At 41.2% G+C, this 19,656-nt stretch overlaps 1 protein-coding gene across 1 annotated transcript in view; it reads left to right on the top strand.

Annotated features, from left to right (window-relative positions):
• The window catches only part of slc12a2 (solute carrier family 12 member 2), a 59,217-nt gene extending 40,975 nt beyond the window's left edge, over positions 1-18,242 (top strand). The window contains exons 14-27 of the mRNA XM_067258527.1: positions 986-1,141; positions 2,204-2,303; positions 3,538-3,649; positions 4,753-4,893; positions 6,030-6,136; positions 6,868-6,947; positions 7,701-7,844; positions 9,427-9,474; positions 10,579-10,701; positions 11,081-11,192; positions 12,306-12,392; positions 12,910-13,045; positions 13,372-13,439; positions 14,755-18,242. Coding sequence (XP_067114628.1) covers positions 986-1,141; positions 2,204-2,303; positions 3,538-3,649; positions 4,753-4,893; positions 6,030-6,136; positions 6,868-6,947; positions 7,701-7,844; positions 9,427-9,474; positions 10,579-10,701; positions 11,081-11,192; positions 12,306-12,392; positions 12,910-13,045; positions 13,372-13,439; positions 14,755-14,890 — 1,550 coding nt within the window. The 3' untranslated portion in view covers positions 14,891-18,242. The remainder of the gene's footprint in view (positions 1-985; positions 1,142-2,203; positions 2,304-3,537; positions 3,650-4,752; positions 4,894-6,029; positions 6,137-6,867; positions 6,948-7,700; positions 7,845-9,426; positions 9,475-10,578; positions 10,702-11,080; positions 11,193-12,305; positions 12,393-12,909; positions 13,046-13,371; positions 13,440-14,754) is intronic.
• The last annotated feature ends 1,414 nt before the right edge of the window (positions 18,243-19,656 follow it).

Here is a 19,656-nt window from a genome sequence, read left to right as displayed (position 1 = left end):
GCATTTGAAAAAAAAACCTAATACATTTTATTACAATTATTAATTTTATTTTACAAGTGAAATATTTAAAATGTATTGTATTTAGCATTTCAAATCCTCTGTGGTATCTCATGGCAGAATTTGTATAAATATATATTTTTTCCCTTAATACCAAAGCTCTTGAAGAACACCAGGTACAGATTCTCAATCCAATTCTGGCTTTTTCTGCAGCAGCTTATTCAATTACATGGACTTAAAGGGTACATGATTCAATGGAAGGAGGTCAAAATACACTGTTGGCTGTTTGCCTCTGGAAAATCAAACTGGCTGTTTCCATCCCGGTGTTTTATGGCCACCTAGAGCCTAGTTTTCCTGTCCCACATGCACACTTAAAAACTTGCATGGGGCAAAAATGGCGTCACTCCTTTGTACCCTTTATGTCCAGTGGTTTTGGTAGTTTTTGTCATTGTGTAATAATGCACAACCAAACGGTATCCCATTGTTTACTAAAATCTGTCTAGTCTTATTTAGAACCCAATGAAGCAATTTATCCTGTAGTGGATGTAACACTATATATCTGCTAAATGACTAAAAAAATATATAATGTGTTCTAACTCATTGTTTTAATCCAAGTACATATCCATGCTGTTCTAATAAGTCATTAAGCTGTATTAAGCCTTCATTTAATTACTCAGTAATTCAACTTAAAACAATGCAAGGATGCAAAATGTAACGTATACATACAAAACTTTAGTTTGTAAGTTATTTTCAAGTATTGTATTTTGTTAACTTGAATTATTATAGACTTTTGGTTACAACCTATGCCCCTTGATGTGATGCCACTGTTGAAATAGTTCTCGTCCATAGAAACTCAGTGTGTACAGTGTTAGCCTTCGTGGTTCTAAAATGGCCTTGGAAGCTCCAGGCTGAGCTATATGGTCCGTGTTAAGTGCTTTTAATTACGCTTGTGGATGTTCAATTGTGTCACTCCCCAACCCTACTCTAGGATGGCGTCCCAGCTTTAAGTACTACAACATGTGGGTGTCCTTGGCTGGGGCTGTGCTATGCTGCGTGGTTATGTTCGTCATCAATTGGTGGGCTGCCCTGTTCACCAATGTCATAGTCATGGGCCTCTACATCTATGTCAGCTACAAGAAGCCAGGTGAGCTAAGCTTGGTATGGAATGTAGTTTGGATGTCGTATTATCATGCATTATCCTTAAATCTAAAACACTCATTACCCCATAACACTTCATGTGTTGCTTTTTCTGCCCATTTTCCTTTTAAACTGCAAACTCAGCAACATGCCCTGATGGCAATATGTACTTTTAAAACCGAATGCAACGAGACCTTAGAAGTGTTGTGGTATTAGCATAACAATTAAGATTTTGTTGTGCAGGCCAACACTACTGAAATGCATTTATAGAAAATGCAGTGTTATGGAAACTGATGTCTAGTTGTCTAACAGAGTGAAAATGAACCCATAAATCAAATTGAACTTTATACTATATTTTGTAAAATAATAACTAATTGGTATGTAATATGGATTTATACATATTTCTGAATGTCATCACCCTACAGCATAATATAAATAGTACTGTAGATGATCCCTGCAGTGTTTCTATGGTGATTGCATGAAGGAAAACTTCATTCTTAAGGTAACCCACACAAGGCAGCAGGATAATTAAGGGTTGGTTTAGATAAGTCTAGTACTTGCAGGGCTATGATTATCCGGGCTAGTTGGGCTTATCAAGCTTTTCTGCATACGGCTGGGGATTACAGTGAATGTCCCTATGGGGGTCAGCTGCCCAACTGTGTCCCCAGATGGTAGGCATCCCCACACGAGGACCCAACGCTCGCTCTGTGTAAACACACCTGACCCTCTCAGAAAGACCCCAGGGGAGCACAGACACAGATTTGAGCGCAATGCATACTACATGAACACACGGTCAACAGCTACAAACACAACTTCTCACACGCACTCATTAGCAGCTCAACACATGGCTGGCATGCAGCTCAATAACACTTGTGTACACATGCACAGTTGACTTGCAGTACTTCCCTCAGCCACATGAATACACAGTTTGACATGCAGCTACACACACACATTCACAGCAGCCCTTCTGACTTTTACACTACATGGAACATGGCCCTTGGCCCAATATCATAGCATGAGATTACCACCCATATAATAAGTGTGTGTATGTGTCTTCTCTCTATTACAGATGTGAACTGGGGCTCATCCACCCAGGCTCTGACCTATCATCAGGCTCTAACTCACAGTCTGCAACTCAGTGGAGTTGAGGACCATATCAAGAACTTCAGGTAAAACTGAGCACCATTAACGCTAACCTAAATCTCCTCAAGTCCAACTAGCAACTAGCAAGAGAAGTCACCCGCTGATCCAATACTCATTATCAAGAAATCTTGTCTCAGGACTACAGTAGAACAATTTGCCCAAGTCTTAATCTCAAAAGGGTTAATGTTTGGTTCTACTTTGAATGTGAGCAACTTTGATAATGGCTCCTTCGCTTAATTACTCTTTGATTTCGTCCCAAACATGAAGTCACTGAGCCATGCAGGTATCGGAAGGCAGTAAACTGCAGCCAAAGCAGCAGGGGATCAGGAGCCTGTTATTAGTCAAGCTACAGAGGTGGCTTTTCTCTCGCAGCATGGCACCCCCTGGGCTCCAAAGTCATGAGACAGTGGCAGATTGCATCCTTCACACTTCTGCGACTCTCCCCCGTTTCTATTCTGAATAACCTCTGTTCCATCAAGTGTATTGTTTAGGTGCTTTATGGATGTAGGGGTTGTATAAGTACTTCTGGTTCCTTAACTTGCAGTCTTTTTGACTGTACTGTAAATCCTGTAAGCATTATAACAATTCTCAGTTACATGGATGAGAACTCCAAATACTTCTTGAATGGGAAATTGTCAGTAACTTTAGTTAGTTTAATGATTCCCATTAAACTGCCTGACATACTAATTGGTGTCTAATTGGTGCCCTGTTGGATTGAAACAATGAATACACAGGTGGTCCCCAGGTTCAATGTTTAGGAACAATGGTATAAAAAAGGAGGCTCCTCGTCGTTGTCTTCATATCAAAACCATAGCAGATTACACAAATTCTGCCCCACAGCATACAATCCTGCCATAGACATTTTCAAATGTTCGTGTATGCCACGCACACTCCAATGATGTTCCCTGGAAGTGTTCCCATGACAATACACCTTGCAGGGATTAGGGAGTGTCTGATATTGTCTTTGGAATTCTTACGTCACTGTTAGCCCTTTTCACCACCCCCTCCAACTGGCTCTTTTTTAAATCCCAGGCTCTTAACATATTTGCTTTGATGTGCGCTACTCCTAAAACATTTTTGTTCCTACTGAAAGGGATGAATACATTTCTCAAGGTCAGGAGAAGGCACAAGAGAAGATAAAAGCCAAGCTTTGTGTCCATGTGATTGGAGAATGATGTGCAAAAGTTGTGGACGTGTGCTGTATTGGGCTCAGATATTAGCTAAATGATAAACTTATTTGCGGTTGGGCGATTGCAACAGACCCCAGTGCCTGGTGATGACTGGCTACCCAAACTCCCGCCCAGCTCTTCTCAACCTGGTCCATGCCTTCACCAAGAACGTGGGCCTCATGATCTGTGGCCATGTCCGCACGGTAAGTTCCCTTCAAAAACAATACACAATCTATTAGCCAATTTGCCTCGACACCACTTCCTGATGTTCTTCAAACATTGTTGTCAAGCTCGATACTAATGTCATTGGGATTTGTGACCGGTGATTAAAGAAGAGGAAATTGGAACCTTTCAAACTGTCCTACTGAAACAATTATCAACCACAACAAAACAGAAAAGGCTTTTAGGTCCCCCCCCCCACCTCATTAGGACCCCTGTTTACTGTTGTACATTTCCCAATGCTCCCCTTTCATTATTTCTAACTTCCATTTTTTTCCTGTAAAGTACAAATCCTGTACTTTTAAGTACCAGAAGACAAATAAAATGACCATTCCATTAAGACTGTGTGGAGACCGTGGTGATGTAATTGTTGTTCCTCCGTGTCTGCTGTATAGCACCACCTTACAGACTTTCCCTTGCCAATAGTACTGCAAGTCACCGGCATTAACCTAAAGCATATTCGGTTGGATTGATTGCGACAAGGCTTCTAAACATCCCACAAATCCACTGGGCATACTGAAGACTGTGCCCTTCAGTAAATACCCCCTTCTGCCATCTCCCTCATCCTCTGTCCCTCTGCCTCTGTTCTTCCATTAGCACTTAGTGAAAAATTGAGTTTGTACTGAGTAAAAACATTCTCTCCTAATGGCAGAACAATTTCTTGGCATTGTACACTTAAGTACTTGTATCATAAATGACCCATGTTTCAGAAGATGCTGCTTAATTCAAGCCTTTAACTTAAAGACAGTTTGACACTATATTTTATTAAATCTTAAAAGGCTCATTGTCTCAATCTCTTTTTCGAGTGTCATGGGCAGCACTAAACCATTATGTCATCACTATATATATATACTTATTTTAACATGTTACTACAGTTCAAAACTAATTTGGAAGGTTTTCCAAGCAGATGCAGCAGAGTACATAAAAGCCCTTTTACCAAATTCTGTTCTGAAATTTGAATAAGTTAACAGGATACAATCCTGCGAACAAAGCAAGATACTTGGATGAAAAGTGAGAAATGAATCCACTTGTGAATTTTGAAACGAAGAAACTTTTCTCTACATTTTGTTATGTGTGTCTCCTACAGGGTTCAAGAAGGCCTAACTTCAAAGAGCTGGCCAATGACCAGGTGCGCTACCAGCGCTGGCTTCTGAGGAATGAGACTAAGGCCTTCTACACGGCTGTGTATGCTGAGGACATAAGACAGGGCACCCAGTACCTGCTCCAGGTGAGATCTCTCCAGTCTCATCATCACTATCAACTAGACTCATCAAACAATAATTGAAATGTTGGAATACCAAGCTAGTAAAGTCTTTGCGTTGAAGTAAACAACTACAAGAAACAAACCCACATTACGTACGGTGTTCATTTTAGGACATCCTCAGATCCCAGACTCAAGTGTCAGACTCAAACGAAAAGGCGTCAAGTCTCATACCAAAAGTCGTCAGACTCAGGCGAAACGGCTTCAGTCTCAGAAAAACCTCTGTCATTCTCAGACAAAACGCCCTCAAACTAAACGTTGTCAGAATTTTTTTTTGTCAAAGCTAGCTCGATGAGGGAGCTAGCTTTGTTGTTTCTGCTAACTGGTACAGCAAGAAAACGTACTTTTGATATAATACAAAATAGTTGTTTTCTGCAAGCTAGTTCACTCGTGTAAAGTAAACCCATGTGTAGTCCTCTGGTTGCCATGGATACTACAAACAAACCTATGGGCTCTGGTATAAGTTCTTTGATTCACTTTAAAAGCTGCTACTTTAGCTAATTCAGAAAGCTAGTCAACAGCTCCCTCATCGAGCTAGCTTTGACAAACATTCTGACAAAGTTTAGTTTGAGGGTGTTTTGTCTGAGAATGATGTTTGGTTTGAGAGCGTTTTGTCTGAGAATGATGGCGTTGTCTGAGAATGATGGCGTTTGTCATTCTCAGACAAAACGCTCTCAAACCAGAGGTTTTTCTGAGACTGAAGCCGTTTCGCCTTAGTCTGACGACTTTTGGTCTGAGACTTGACGCCTTTTGTTTGAGTCTGACACTTGAGTCTGAGATCTGAGGATGTCCTAAAATGGACACTGTAATTTCGTTGAAACAATCCCACGGAAGGCACCGAGTACCTGTGAGCTTCTATTAAATTACCAGCAATTATTCACATGAGGGTGGGATACTGAAGCAGGTGAAAATCAAAGAATAACCAGTGCACTGAACTGAAATCAGATTGACTCCAACACCACAAGCCAGCTTGTTTACGCTTCGAAAGTGATTGTGTAATCTGGTGCAGAAGCATGTGAAATGGATCCAGTGGATTAGATGTGTGGTGGCTTTTCTAAAGGTTTTGTCTTGTGCTCTCTCTCTGATCCTAATGTTTCCCAAAGGCATCTGGACTGGGTCGTCTGAGGCCCAATACTCTGGTGGTGGGCTTCAAGAATGACTGGAGGGATGGCGACATGAACAACGTGGAGACCTACATCCAAATGATCCAGTGAGTAGCAGAGGGGGAAGGGGGGGCTGGTAATACCATCAAATCCCTTCTTCAAAAGGGTGTCCAAAGATTTGTTTGGTTTAAAATGGTCATCCTCTTAAAACACATTGACATGTTGTTATTGAGACATTGAGTTGATTTGCTGTGACACAGGAATAATGAGTAGTATACTTGGAGGAGCATGAGTGCACACACACACACACACACACACACACACACCAATCTAGATTGGTCATCTAAAACCCCTTTCATCCCCTCAACCTTAACAAGTCACGTGAGATTATGGTCAATGGATTTAGGCTGAATCTTTTCCTGGCTAAAGTGTAGGGATTATTGTATTAGATTGGGAAGTTAGGGATGGTTCAGACCCAGCATATTAAAAGTGCTAATATGCTAAGGAATGTGCTCTTTACTTTCAATCTACCGCCTATGTTTTCCAGTCCACATCCAAAAATTGAGTTAGTCACCATGCAGAATCTACATGTTTAGAATCTCTTGGGTATTTCCAGTCTAGAAGAAATATAAAGAGATTTTCTATTTTTACCTTGACCTTTGTCATTGGCCGAGTGTCATGAGCTTGTTTGTTTGTGCATGCTTGATTTATGCGTAAACGTGTTTTCCAAGTGGAAAAGTACAGTTTATTGTAGCACGTCAAGACAGGCGAGACCATGGTCAATCTCAAACTGCTTCCTGTGAAATACCAGAGATTTGATTATTTTTCTTTTTTTCAGCGATGCCTTTGATTTCCAGTATGGTGCAGTTGTTCTCCGACTGAAGGAAGGACTGGATGTGTCCCACATTCAAGGACAAGGTACAGTACACAAATACACACCCATTTAGTCACCCATTTGTGTCATTTGCTTTTTGCAAACCTTACACAAGGAAGTAAGGGTAATTAATAATAAGAACAACTAATCATGATTAGGAACACATTTTGTTAGGTGTCAGTAGATCATTCAAAGGTAATATAAGCTGCTGTTGAATAGTTGCTTCCAAAGATAATTAAAGACAGAGTTGGCACAGTGATCACAACTGACCTCAAACATTCATCAGCATTCTAATGACAACTAGAGAGGGTACAATTTCTGGGGATATTGTGGGGTGTGCTTGCGTCGGTTGCAGATGGGTATCAAGGTGCTTGCCAGAGGCAAGCCCACACCAATTACATGTTGGACATTATATTTAAAGAAAGTACATTTTCACCCTATCCCTGTGCAACTGTTTTGTTTTGAATCACCCTTACTTAAAATAAGTCAAGAACAGGATGACTTTAAATGACGACTCAAATTCACCATTAATTGTTTTCTAAAATAGAAACTGAGCCATTTCAGAAAATTGCTCCCTTTCAGTCAATAAGTACCTCCCTCTCCTAGATTCAACTTTGATAAGTTAAAAGTGGAACAGCCCGTGTTTGTCCAAATGTGTATTCAACACGCAAAGAAACTGTTGTTTCCCACTTAAAGAGCATGAGCAGTTTTGTCATTTGATTGTCTTTCACTAGACTGTATTGCTTAAAAGCGGTTTGCTTGTCTCCATTATTTCCTCCCTCCTTCTCCTCCCCCAGATGACCTTCTGTCCTCCCAGGAGAAGACCTCGGGTATGAAGGACGTGGTGGTGTCAATCGACATGAGCAAAGATTCTGATGGTGACTCCTCCAAGCTCTCCTCCAAGGCCACTAGCGTCCAGAACAGCCCTGCCATCCAGAAAGGTCAGGGGTCACTCTCAGAACACACACACACTGTAAATCCATATGAACATTATGTTGTACGTAAACACCCGAGTACACAATACAGTACAGTAGTAATGTGTATTTGTAGGTCTAAAGTAGAACCTTTTAGATGGTCTTGTGAGCGAAGGGTATAGACCAGTGTACATCAATATGAAGCAAGCGCTGAAACAAACACTTTTTTATAATTGAAGTTTTTAAGTTCCACCTGTTGAAAATGGGATGGCTTTGTGGTGGACGATGTAGGACAGCAGTTTAACACCATTCTTAGAATAACTTTGGATCTTTGAATGATCTGCAGCAAATCTAAGTTGTTCTGCAAGTGGGCTGGGCAGCAACCCCCCCCGCCCCCCCTCCAATAAGCTGTGAGGAGAGGAAGTCTCCTCTGATCCCTTGACCCCGGCAGTCCCACTGGGCCCCGTTTGTTAGTCCAGCGCCCACAGATGGTTCCAACACTATGTATGTGTGTGAAAAGAGGGAGAATGGGTAATGAGAGTACAAACAAACAGGCCAAAGTGACTCCCCCAGAGTGTGCGCTTTTGCTCATGAAATTGTGTGTGTGTGTGTGTGTGTGTGTGTGTATGCCTTCTACACACTGTGGCCAAACAAACAGGAAACTGTTCCCACAGTACAGGACAAACAGTCTGGGAACTTCTATGATGACACAGTATTTAGATATACATTCAGCGTCACACTTACACTCCAGTCCTAGTTCATTGTTCCTTCCCATAAGAACTGCAGTCCCTCTCCTACCCTCCGGCATCTTGCTGTAGGACCAGCAAAGGCCACAGAGCCCCACTTCTCACAGTTCACTACCATTATGCATAATGAAAACCATCATTGTATGTGCTCTATTCCGGGGGGGGGGGCATAGGTAGAGAGTTTTGTTGGCCCAAACCGGCAAATAGAAGATTAATGTCATGTCGGCAATCCTCTTAGCGGAAAGCAATGCTAATACGGACCCCTTTATTGTTTTCTTAGAAATGTGTTCACCAACATAGTGCTTATGGATGGAGTAATTTTCCAAAATCATTTCCTATTCTAACTCTAATGTTGTCAAAAGGTAGAGCTTCATCAAACCCTTCAGTTGAATCCTTTATTGCAACAACTTAACCTGTCAAGATCTGTCATATTCCCCCATAGTCTTGGCCTCCACTTCAGACTGAACCCATTGTTTCTAGCTAATGCCCATTCATTTGGTGGGCCAATAGAATAAAAGAACCTGGATACCCATGGATTTTAAAGCACCAAAAACATTGGCCCTGAGAACCTTTGGCTTTCTTGTGATTACCAAATATACACTAAAGGCAGTGGGAATTATAAACATCTTTATCTTCTATACCTTGCTGTCATCTCACAGAACCCTAAGGAAGAGTGGCTTCTACCAGTGAGGCCTCATAGATGGTCTCCCTGTACTACCCGAGTTAATTGGCCTCTGAGCCAGTTGACGTACTTCAAAACAGACCTTTCATTGTAGCTCGTAGTCTACACGTGTTTCTCATCACTGCGACAGCAGCAAAATGTTAACCCCTCCCTTCATTTTTATTTTTTTACAATTATCCAGATGACGAGGATGACGGCAAAGCCCCGACGCAACCCCTGTTGAGAAAAGGCAGGCAGCCCACTTTATTGAGTTGCTTTTTTTCCTCTCTTGTGCTTTCACGCATGCACTCACTTGTTCTCTCCTTTCATCTTCTCATCTTGCTCTCTTTCTGTCACACAATCTCCCACTTCAGTTTTCTTGTACTAAGGTCCTCGCTCATACCCGTTTTTCTTGTCATTTACTAGTTTTTCCTGCCTGGCTCTGGGAATAACATTATTGGGTTTTTCCCCCCACGTCCTGTCCTCTTTCTATGCCGAGCGTGTTCCAGCTTCCTGTAGCTGAGCCTAGTCTGAGAAACTGTGTGTTGATGTGCTCAATATCATTGCAACAATGTCTTCTTCTTAAGTGTGGGTTGGCACACCCAATGTGTTTTTTTTCTCTTCCTCTAAACCCTTTCGTTCTTGTGACTTCCTCTCCTGTCCTAAGTGCCTGCTTTTTCTCTCTGGAGTTGAGTGTGTGCAGTGCTCTATCACTATCCTGTTCTACCGCTCCTCCTCTTTTAGGCCTGTCCGTGTCGTTCTAGAGTGGATGGCTTCACTCTCTCTTTTTGTCTCCTGTTGACTCAAGCAATGCCTGTGGAATTTCCAGGAACTGTTGAATAGTGACACTTTGCTATCTGTTGATCTGATTGGATGTCGTACACACACCAATAGACCAAGGGAGTTCCTAACACATTCACTGGACAGTTTACATTCCTAAACTACTATGTCAGGCATTCTTTCCACAGTTCCATGACTAGTGTAGCTAAACAGCAACTTCCTCATATCTTTAAGATTTGCATCACTTCCAAAGGTACAAAGGGAATCATACATTTACATTTCGCCATTTAGCAGACACTCTTATCCAGAGCAACTTACAGTAAGTACAGGGACATTCCCCCCAAGGCAAGTAGGGTGAAGTGTCTTGCCCAAGGACACAACGTCATTTTGGCACGGCCAGGAATCGAACTGGCAACCTTCAGATTACTAGCCCGATTCCCTAACCGCTCAGTCACCTGACATGAGAAATGCTCAGTTACGTTAGAGTAAGAATGTCACTCCTGAGTTTACAGTGTCTAACATTGCACTTTTTGGTGGGTGTGCTCCTCTCGTGTGTGTGTTTCTTGTCCTTCAGACAAAAAGAGCCCCACCTTACCATTGAACACAACAGATCAAAGGCTGCTGGAGGCCAGTCAGCAGTTCCAGAAGAAGCAGGTTAAGGGCACCGTGGACGTATGGTGGCTGTTTGACGACGGTGGTGAGTTAGGCCCTCTGGAGGGTACTCCATTTTAAATTGGACCTTAGGACCGGTTGACAACCATGTCTATTTGGTCATTGTAATGGGAAGTGGATTGTAGTGACTGAGGGAAGATATTCCAAAGTCCTGGCTCAAGGATTTAGATTGAGGTAGAGGAATGACCCTCACCTTGTGGTCTCTCTTGAAAAAACACGCTACACACCTAAGGAGACCACAACACAGAACTTTAGGCAAAAGCTGATGGCCCTATATATTACAGTTCTCTGGGAAAACTGTCAAGATTAGGCAGAAGTCTGAACAGCGGTACAATATAAACCTGAACTTCCAGAACCCTCCACTTGGTCACCTGTGACCATGTCTTCCTGATTCCTCCCCCCAGGCCTGACCCTGCTCATCCCCTACCTACTGACCAATAAGAAGAGGTGGAAGGACTGCAAGATCCGCGTCTTCATTGGTGGGAAGATCAACCGGATTGACCACGACCGCAGATCGTAAGTAGCCAGGACTGGCTTCACATTCTGAGATTTTTTTTTTTAATGAAGAGTAATTTTAAGAACTATTGAACACAATATGGACTTTAATTTGGACTTTAATTTTGACCTAAAAATGAACTAATCAAATTTCTTGTTAAGTCTTATTGAACCTTCTAACCCTCGCCACCCTACCCCAATGCTTTGATGGCTAATTAATGTAATATTGTGTGTTGTTGGTAGTGATGAGATTCTGTCACCCTCCCTCCAAGACTTTGATTAGACTGTCGCATTGCCCTCCAAAAATCCTGCTTAGTCAGTTTCAGGCCACCACAGGATTATGCCCGTGCAGCACCACATTAAAGTTGCATGCTGTTTTTATATAAACCCCTGATCCGTATGCAGATTCAGTATTTGCAATCAGAGGCATGTTTGTCTCTTTTAAAATATAATTCTGTGTTTGTCTCTCATTCTCTCTCTCCATATTATTATCCCACATGGTAGTATTGTCTAACAAATGTCTGTCTTCCCCTCTGTCATTGTCCCTCCCAGCTGCCTACTGCCTCCCTTTGTTAGCTAAAATTAGCACTAGCAATGCAAACCTTTTATCAACGTGTGTGTAATCACAAAGCCATGTGCTGTGTGTCTATAATGTGTGTCTGAGCTGATGACTAGCAGCTCCTAACCAGACATTTCATCACTGATTTAAAATTGGATTGTTCGGGAACGTTCTACGGCTGCCGTATCGTCATTTCTTCTCCTTCAACACAGGCTGTCGAGGATTTAGATATCACTTTGATAAATGTGTCCTTATTTCCTGTACTTGGGGGAGGGGGGGGGGGAATTCAAGAGGTTCTTATTAATTTCCCTGGGCTTTATCTTCAAAGAAAGCTAGAATACCTAACATAAGAGAATCCGCTTAAAATTAAAGATGTTAGGTTTTTACCCAGCTGCAAAAGTTTCAATTTTGCACGCACCTGTACGCACTGCTACTTCAAACAAACCCGCTTTCAGGCTGGCATCTTGTGCCCCTGGAAGTGGCTGGAGGCTGCTATCTCCCAAATGCTCTTTGGATGGAGAGTGGTTTGGAAGGAACTTTGTGTGATTATGGCTTTGTTTTTTCTCGTCCTCCAGAATGGCAACCCTACTTAGCAAGTTCAGGATAGACTTCTCTGATATCACAGTTCTTGGAGACATCAACACCAAACCTGCCAAGGAGAAGTAAGTTGGTTTTTGTGACCGAAAATAGTTTTAAAAGTCTTTATTTCATTACTTGTGTTTATTTCCCCCCAGTAATAAATAATCTTGAACCTGTATGGGTAATAATACAGAATGCAAAAATGTAAATGCGTTTCACTGCTAGTCACCATGTGTGTACCCATTTAAATGCTTCCAGGAAAGTATTTAATTACTGAGAGAATTGAGAATTGGTGGGATTTGGGCACCATCTTGGCCGATATTGGCAATGAGCATAAAATGCAACATTTAGCACACAATTGAGGTTATTAGCAGGTGGGTGCCATTGCGTCCCACTTGGAAATCGGCTGAAATGTTCAACCACATGATCGGAACATGCTATATATAAAGAAGATTATATTCATTTTTCCTTTCCCTGGAGTAGCTGATTGATGTGTGATATAACGTATAAATGCATCCTTAATGCCACAAACCATCGACCGATCAACATGAACTCTGCATCTTCGAGTGTCATAACGCATCTATCTTCTTGCATGTCCAGCGTGACTACTTTTGAGGAGATGATTGAGCCATTCCGGCTGAAGGAGGATGACATGGAGCAGGAGGCGGCGGAGAGGCTGAAGAACAGCGAGCCCTGGAGGATCACCGACAATGAGCTGGAGCTCTACAGGGCCAAGGTCAGCCAGCTATGGGGATGTTGGAAAATCCCAAATTGACAAGCTTGTTTAGCCAATCATAGACAGCCTTCCCCAATGCCGTGTATACCCATCTAGTCCTGTTGGTTCTGTAAAAATGCACTTGTGGAAAAGGGACGCAAGAGTTTATAGACAAGTTGGTCCCTGTATGTAAAAAAGGAATGACATTTATTTGGGGGGGGGGGGGGGGGGGGGGGAGGAATGAGTCCCAGTCTACAATGAAGCTGATCTCAGCACTGCTTTAGATGGTTTCATTGCCAAATTGACACCACTGGTATCTAACTGGACCTTTTGTTTTGGCTTCACAGACTAATCGCCAGGTCCGACTTAACGAACTACTGAAGGAGCACTCGAGCACAGCCAACCTTATTGTCATGTAAGTTCATTGACCGGCCCTTATTCAGGCGATGTGTGTTTGTGAGAGGTATCATTATTGGTTTATGTGTGTGACACAGCCATACCATTCCACTTATCGCATGCCATATCTGATGCCATTAGGGCTTTGACCCCCAGCAATCTGCAGATGTGAGAAAGGTCTCGCATTTCTGTCAATACCAGGCGCCAATTGAAAAATCTGGCTTCCGTGTAAACGGAGAAGCTCGTAGCCCACCACACACACACGTGCGCGCCTATGTCGAGCTACAGCTGTGCACTCCACCATTCCCATAAGTTACCCTCTTCCACCTCCTCTTCTTTCCACACACACACACACACACACACACACACATACAGCATCCTCAACTCTCCATGCCCTTCCTTATCCAGTGGGCCTGAGGGTTAATTGTGCATTGTGCACGTCTACCTCGGGCTCAGTTCTGACTCCCCTTGCCCAATCCACAATACACAGTGTGAACCTCTTAACCCCCACCCACTGATACCACCCACTGCTGCCACGCTCAGCCAAGTATTATATAATCTTATCTACCAGCCACAGACTGATGGACTCCCATGGTACCCTGCTATTAACCTTCAAATCCATCTCACACTACAGTATATGACGTGCATACTAGATTTTAAATGGGACCTTTTTTTCTTTTATCAGTGTTGGTGGGATTCTGCTTTGTTTTTTTCCATACGCATACTTTCATAATTTACAGTTTCTTTTGTTATTTTAACACTAAAGCTATTATTGTAGGTAAATATACATAGTGTTTTTAATGACTGATTATTAAACATTTAAGGATGTATCCTTGTTGAGTAATACAGGGATGTTCAGCTACCTTTTGTAACAGCTGTACAGGGCATGCAGTATTCATGATGTAACCGGAGTGTGCCCATTGAACTGTAGGTGCCAGTTAGGTTGACTCCTGACTCAACGGAGGAAGAGAGGGGCATTGTGTTCAGAAGTGTCGTCACAACATAAACAATCACATGGGTAGACAGGGTGTTCTTTAGAATACTGTGCTGGATGTGGGGATTACACTGTTTGTGTAGAACAACCTGGATTGGCCTGGCAGTGTGGCACTGGTTATTTTGTAATAATGAATGTTAAGTGAAAATGAATTAGTTTTTGAATTGTATTTTTCTGTGCATAACACTAAATGTTGTTTCAATAGCAGGATTGCAGGCATTCTTAGACAGAAATGGTGGGTTGTGGTCATGGCCTGGGCCATCAGTATAAACAAACTCTGTAAAATATTTTTGTCTTTCTATCTGCTAACTTCTCCTTTTTTCTTCTGGACCTCCAACAGGAGCATGCCCTTGGCCAGAAAGGGAACCGTGTCCAGTGCTCTTTACATGTCCTGGCTGGAGACTCTGTCCAAGGACCTCCCCCCTATCCTCCTGGTCCGCGGCAACCACCAGAGCGTCCTCACCTTTTACTCTTAAACACACACACTTGTGCTCCCTCTGGGACTGACCACACCTACTATCCCAGTTCCAGCTTTAACTTATATATGCACCACAAACACACTCCATTGAAGATAAATACAGGTAGCCATTGATGTGAGTAATGAAGATGATGATATTAATAATGATTAAGGAAATGTTGCCCCACTTTCCCCATGTGTGAAAAGGGGACTGTGGGTGAAGTTAGTTAACCCCCTCACTGATATAAAAAAAAATATATTTGTTTTATGGTGGTTGTAAAAGGTGGGGTTCGTTTTTGCACCCCTCAGCTATTTGATCTCCAATACTCCAATAATTTCTCTGGCATGAAAGCACCTATACACAGAGTTGACATACCAATTATTATTAATATATTTATTCATGTATTCAGATCTGTTACTCTAAGTTAAGTGCTTTTTTTAATAGCAATAATCACCTTTTTTTCCTTGTTTGTCAGGAGAGAACCATGCAGAATGCTTTTCAACACCTTTTATAGCCTTATGGATGTGCCTTCCAAATGAATCAAATTTAATTACACTCTCCCCAGATATTGCCAGGATGAAATACACATAAATTAGTAGTTATTTGTTATTGGGATTTCCTTTATCTTTCATTTTATTTTATTTTGCTCAAGTTAATTGTATAGAATTAGCAAGGTTTGCTGACTTGATGGCAACTCGGATGGTTCACTTGATGGAAACAGCTTTTTTCTTTCTAGTTGGTTTCTTTACTGGGCCTTGGTTTATAATTTAGTTTAATAAAGATATTTTAAGTCTTCCTTAAAGCTGTTAAATAAAATGTGCAGTGTTTCTGCTATCTTGAAAATAGAAAATATAATTTCAAATTGTAATGTCTCCAGAATTGCATATTTTGTCAAACTTAAAGTACCATCCTAAGCTAATTCTTAATTTAACATTTAAAAATGTAATTAAGAAATAGCCAGCAGTTTTTGATTGGCCTTGCCAGTTGCCTTCTACAGCTGCTAGCACAAGTGTTTTTAATCAAACTAAAGAATGCCCCATTATCTTATGCCACCTGAATTCATAAGTTTGGATTGAACTTCATGTCCCTTCATTGAAGTGACTCTAAAACTGGTATAGCCCTTCAGCCAGCCTATTTAAGACCATGCCTTAATGCTTGTAGTGTTGATTGTCCTTTTTATTTATATTATAAGCCATACTGGTTGGATGATTGAACTAATTAGTATATTAAAGCTAGCTATGAAGGAGTAGAGCAGAAATGGAATGTAAAGTCAGTCTTTATCCAGTATTTTGAATCAACTGTGTATGCATGTATTGTATAAACCATCATTATTTTGTCTTCATTTCAAGAACACCCCCATTAGTGTGTTACAATAGCGCAGACTGGAATTTGTGCTTGCTGCAGGTTAGGCCATTGCTCAGAAAGTGCTGATTCGTGTTGATGCCTTTTTTGTCGGCGGAGTGGCATTAACTCATTCTACAACAAACAAAGGTCCGGGACATATACTACGCTTGACCATTTGCCTGTCGGGCTATTTGTCTGCCAGACAGATGTACCTAGTTGTTAGAATAATTGGAGGGGGTGCAAGTGGAAGCTATGGATAAGCATGTTTTGAAGTGGATACAGATATATACCTCTATGCAGTTGAGCTACTGTTGTATATGAGTATTTCTGATTTCAAATACCAATTTCTCATTTATATTAAAGGTAAATTCACCTCACACTCAAGTTGGACCATTTAGGCTAGTTATAAAATGTGTCTGCACAATGAAATCCTGGTTTTTAAAGAACCACGTAGGGCCTTTCTCACAGGGCTGCAAAGGGTCCAAAGGAGGAGGCTATGGTAATGTACTTTTCAAGGTGTTTTTAAGAATAGCCACTGCCATCAAACTACTGGATCAAAACAGGGTTATTTCTGTTCATAATGCACATGCCTTACACGCTGTCCATAGGTCAAATACTGTACGTCAAATATGTTGTCATCCAATTCTTACCTAGTCCCCATTTATGCAATTTCTAAAGAAGAATGTGACTTTGGCGCAAGGTTAAGGTCAGTTGAACGTACATCTGATCAACACATAGTGGGCGATTAACTTGGGGTCTTAACATCTGCAGAGTTTCTATTTTTATTTAACTTCTGCTGTGCGGGTTTCCTCACCTCGTCTTCACACACTACAGCCGTTTCCATTTCAATTCCACATGGAAAATGCTTTGTATTTCAGGTTAGTGTGATTTACACAGACATAACTGCATCTCCCCATCCATTATGTAGACAATGAATATGCCATTATGAATGAATGTGTGTGTACACACGAGTGTATCAAAATATGACTAAGTTTGTGCAAAGCATGCAATTGGTTATCATTTTGTTATGGGTTGAGTGGGATCGTAACAGCTTTTTGGATTCCAGATGGTACAATCTTACTAACTGATCTGTTCAGTGTGAAATATTCCCTCAGTTTCTGTTACAAAGCAACAATGTTACATTGAAAAACGGGTTACTCTGCATCTCTTTATATCTATATATATATATACATACAAAAAGTTAGGGTATCTTTGTCTTTAAGATGTCACATAAACAAATATTTCCGTTGATATGTCACAACCAAATAATGTTTGTGGGTGTGTGTTTTTCTGTTACTGTATAGTCACACATTTAGAATGTGGGGGTTGTAAGAAGTCTCAATACTGTAGCCTTCCCCCCCACCAAAATCTATTTAGCTGACCTGACACTACTGTGCTCTGTTTAAAAGACCAACAATGTTGTCTGTACTTATTTCCGCAATGCCATGTTCATACGTCTTCATCCTCTATGTATTTGTAGCCAAAGCCCCTCTCCTCACTTCCATGTGTTGTGAATTGTGAGCCATGACTATAAATGGAGAAGTAATGGTCAAACTCATGACTAAACAATTCCCTTAGTTCACACTGTAAACGTTCGAAAAAACTAACCTGTAAATAAATGTAGTGGTCTAACAAGATAAATTAAGGGAGTGGAATATTAATGGCAAATTAATATGGAGAAATATATATTTATTTTAGTTTAGCAATTTCTCCAAGTTTCAATTTTCTTTATATATTTGTTTGGTTTCAAGTTAATTTGCATGTAATTTTTCTTCTGTTTTGATCTTTAGAAATTTTGTCTTTTGGTTTCTTTTTTCAGTCTGTACATTTCTATCTTTTTTATATGCCTTCAAAGAAAAGCTGTGTTGACAAAAGCAGTTCAACGGGATTTACCCAGCTGGTTGAAACAGTAATGTTTTGATATACTGTACTGTTAACTGTCACAGATATGCTTTTTTCTAACATTTTAACATTTAAGGTTATTAATACTTTGTACATCTTTATTGCAATAAATAAATCAAATAAATCAATTGATTGAAGCACCTGGGATTTTTTTTCTTCGATTGTTGCCAATATAGCAAATTGTACAGTGGTACATAAGAATCAGAATCAGAATGGGATTTATTCACCATGAAAGTTTGCACAGACAAGGAATTTGCTTTGGCAGGAAGGTGCATACAATAAACATATAGGGACCTAAAATTTAAATATGTGGACTATCTATACTAAGGGTACATGAACTAGCAGTACTAAGTGGGATTAGAATAGAATTAAATATACAATCAAATAAAATATAAGTTGCCGTAAATTACAATATAAAAATACAAAAATACAAATATTACAAAAAATACAAATGTACAAGATACAATTTTGTAATGCAGTGCAAAAAGCAGTGTGTTTTAAGCAGGAAGTCATTAGAGTCAGTGTGGTCCCTTGGCCTTGTTGAAGAGGCCAACAGCGGAAGGGAAGAAACTGTTTTTGTGGCGTGAGGTATTGGTCCTGATGGACCGCAGCCTTCTGCCGGAGGGGAGTGACTGAAACAGGGAGTGTCCAGGGTGGGAGAAGTCGGCCACAATCTTCCTCGCTCGCCTCAGGGTCCTCGAGGTGTGCAGGTCCTCGAGGGTAGGCAGATTGCAGCCAGTGCGGATGATACGCTGCAGTCTGCTCTTGTCCTTGGCAGTGGCAGCAGCGTACCAGACGGTGATGGAGGAGGTGAGGATGGACTCAATGATGGCTGAGTAGAAGTGCACCATCATTGTCTTTGGCAGGTTGAACTTCTTCAGCTGCCGAAGGAAGTACATCCTCTGTTGTGCTTTCTTGATGAGGGAGCTGATGTTCAGTTCCCACTTGAGGTCCTGGGAGAGGATAGTGCCCAGGAAGCGGAAGGACTCCACAGTGTTGACTGGGGAGTCACACAGGGTGATGGGGGTGAGTGGGGCTGTGTTCCTCCTGAAGTCCACAACCATCTCCACTGTCTTAAGAGCATTGAGCTCTAAGTTGTTCTGGCTGCACCAGGTCACCAGGTTGGCCGCTTCCCACCTATAATCAGACCCATAAGTAGCTTTCATGAATAGCTTCTGTCAGGAAATGCACCTTTTAACACCACCTACTGATCATTTTCACTGTGAACAAGCTCAGTCTACTGATGTGGCTCATCAAAATTATATTTACTTAAGGGCTTTGGGATTCTAGGTTTTAAAATTGGGGGTGCAAAACATGCTCAAAATTAATAGTAGACCTTAACATTTTAAAATTAATTTTAGATCTTAACATTTTAAATTAATCATTAGAGTACAACAAACCATGACAGAACATAAAACTGTGACTTCTGATCACTTAAAAATGTTCTAAAATAATGTATTCGTTTTTTTAAGTTAATTTGAAAATTTAAATTTTTTCATCCCAACAGTAGGGGGTGCAAATGCACCCCCTGCACCCGC

This window comes from Osmerus mordax, chromosome 20 (assembly GCF_038355195.1).
Source record: "Osmerus mordax isolate fOsmMor3 chromosome 20, fOsmMor3.pri, whole genome shotgun sequence".
Lineage (NCBI taxonomy): Eukaryota > Metazoa > Chordata > Actinopteri > Osmeriformes > Osmeridae > Osmerus > Osmerus mordax.
Note: the sequence above shows the minus strand (reverse complement) of the source record. Positions and strands in the feature narration are given on the sequence as shown.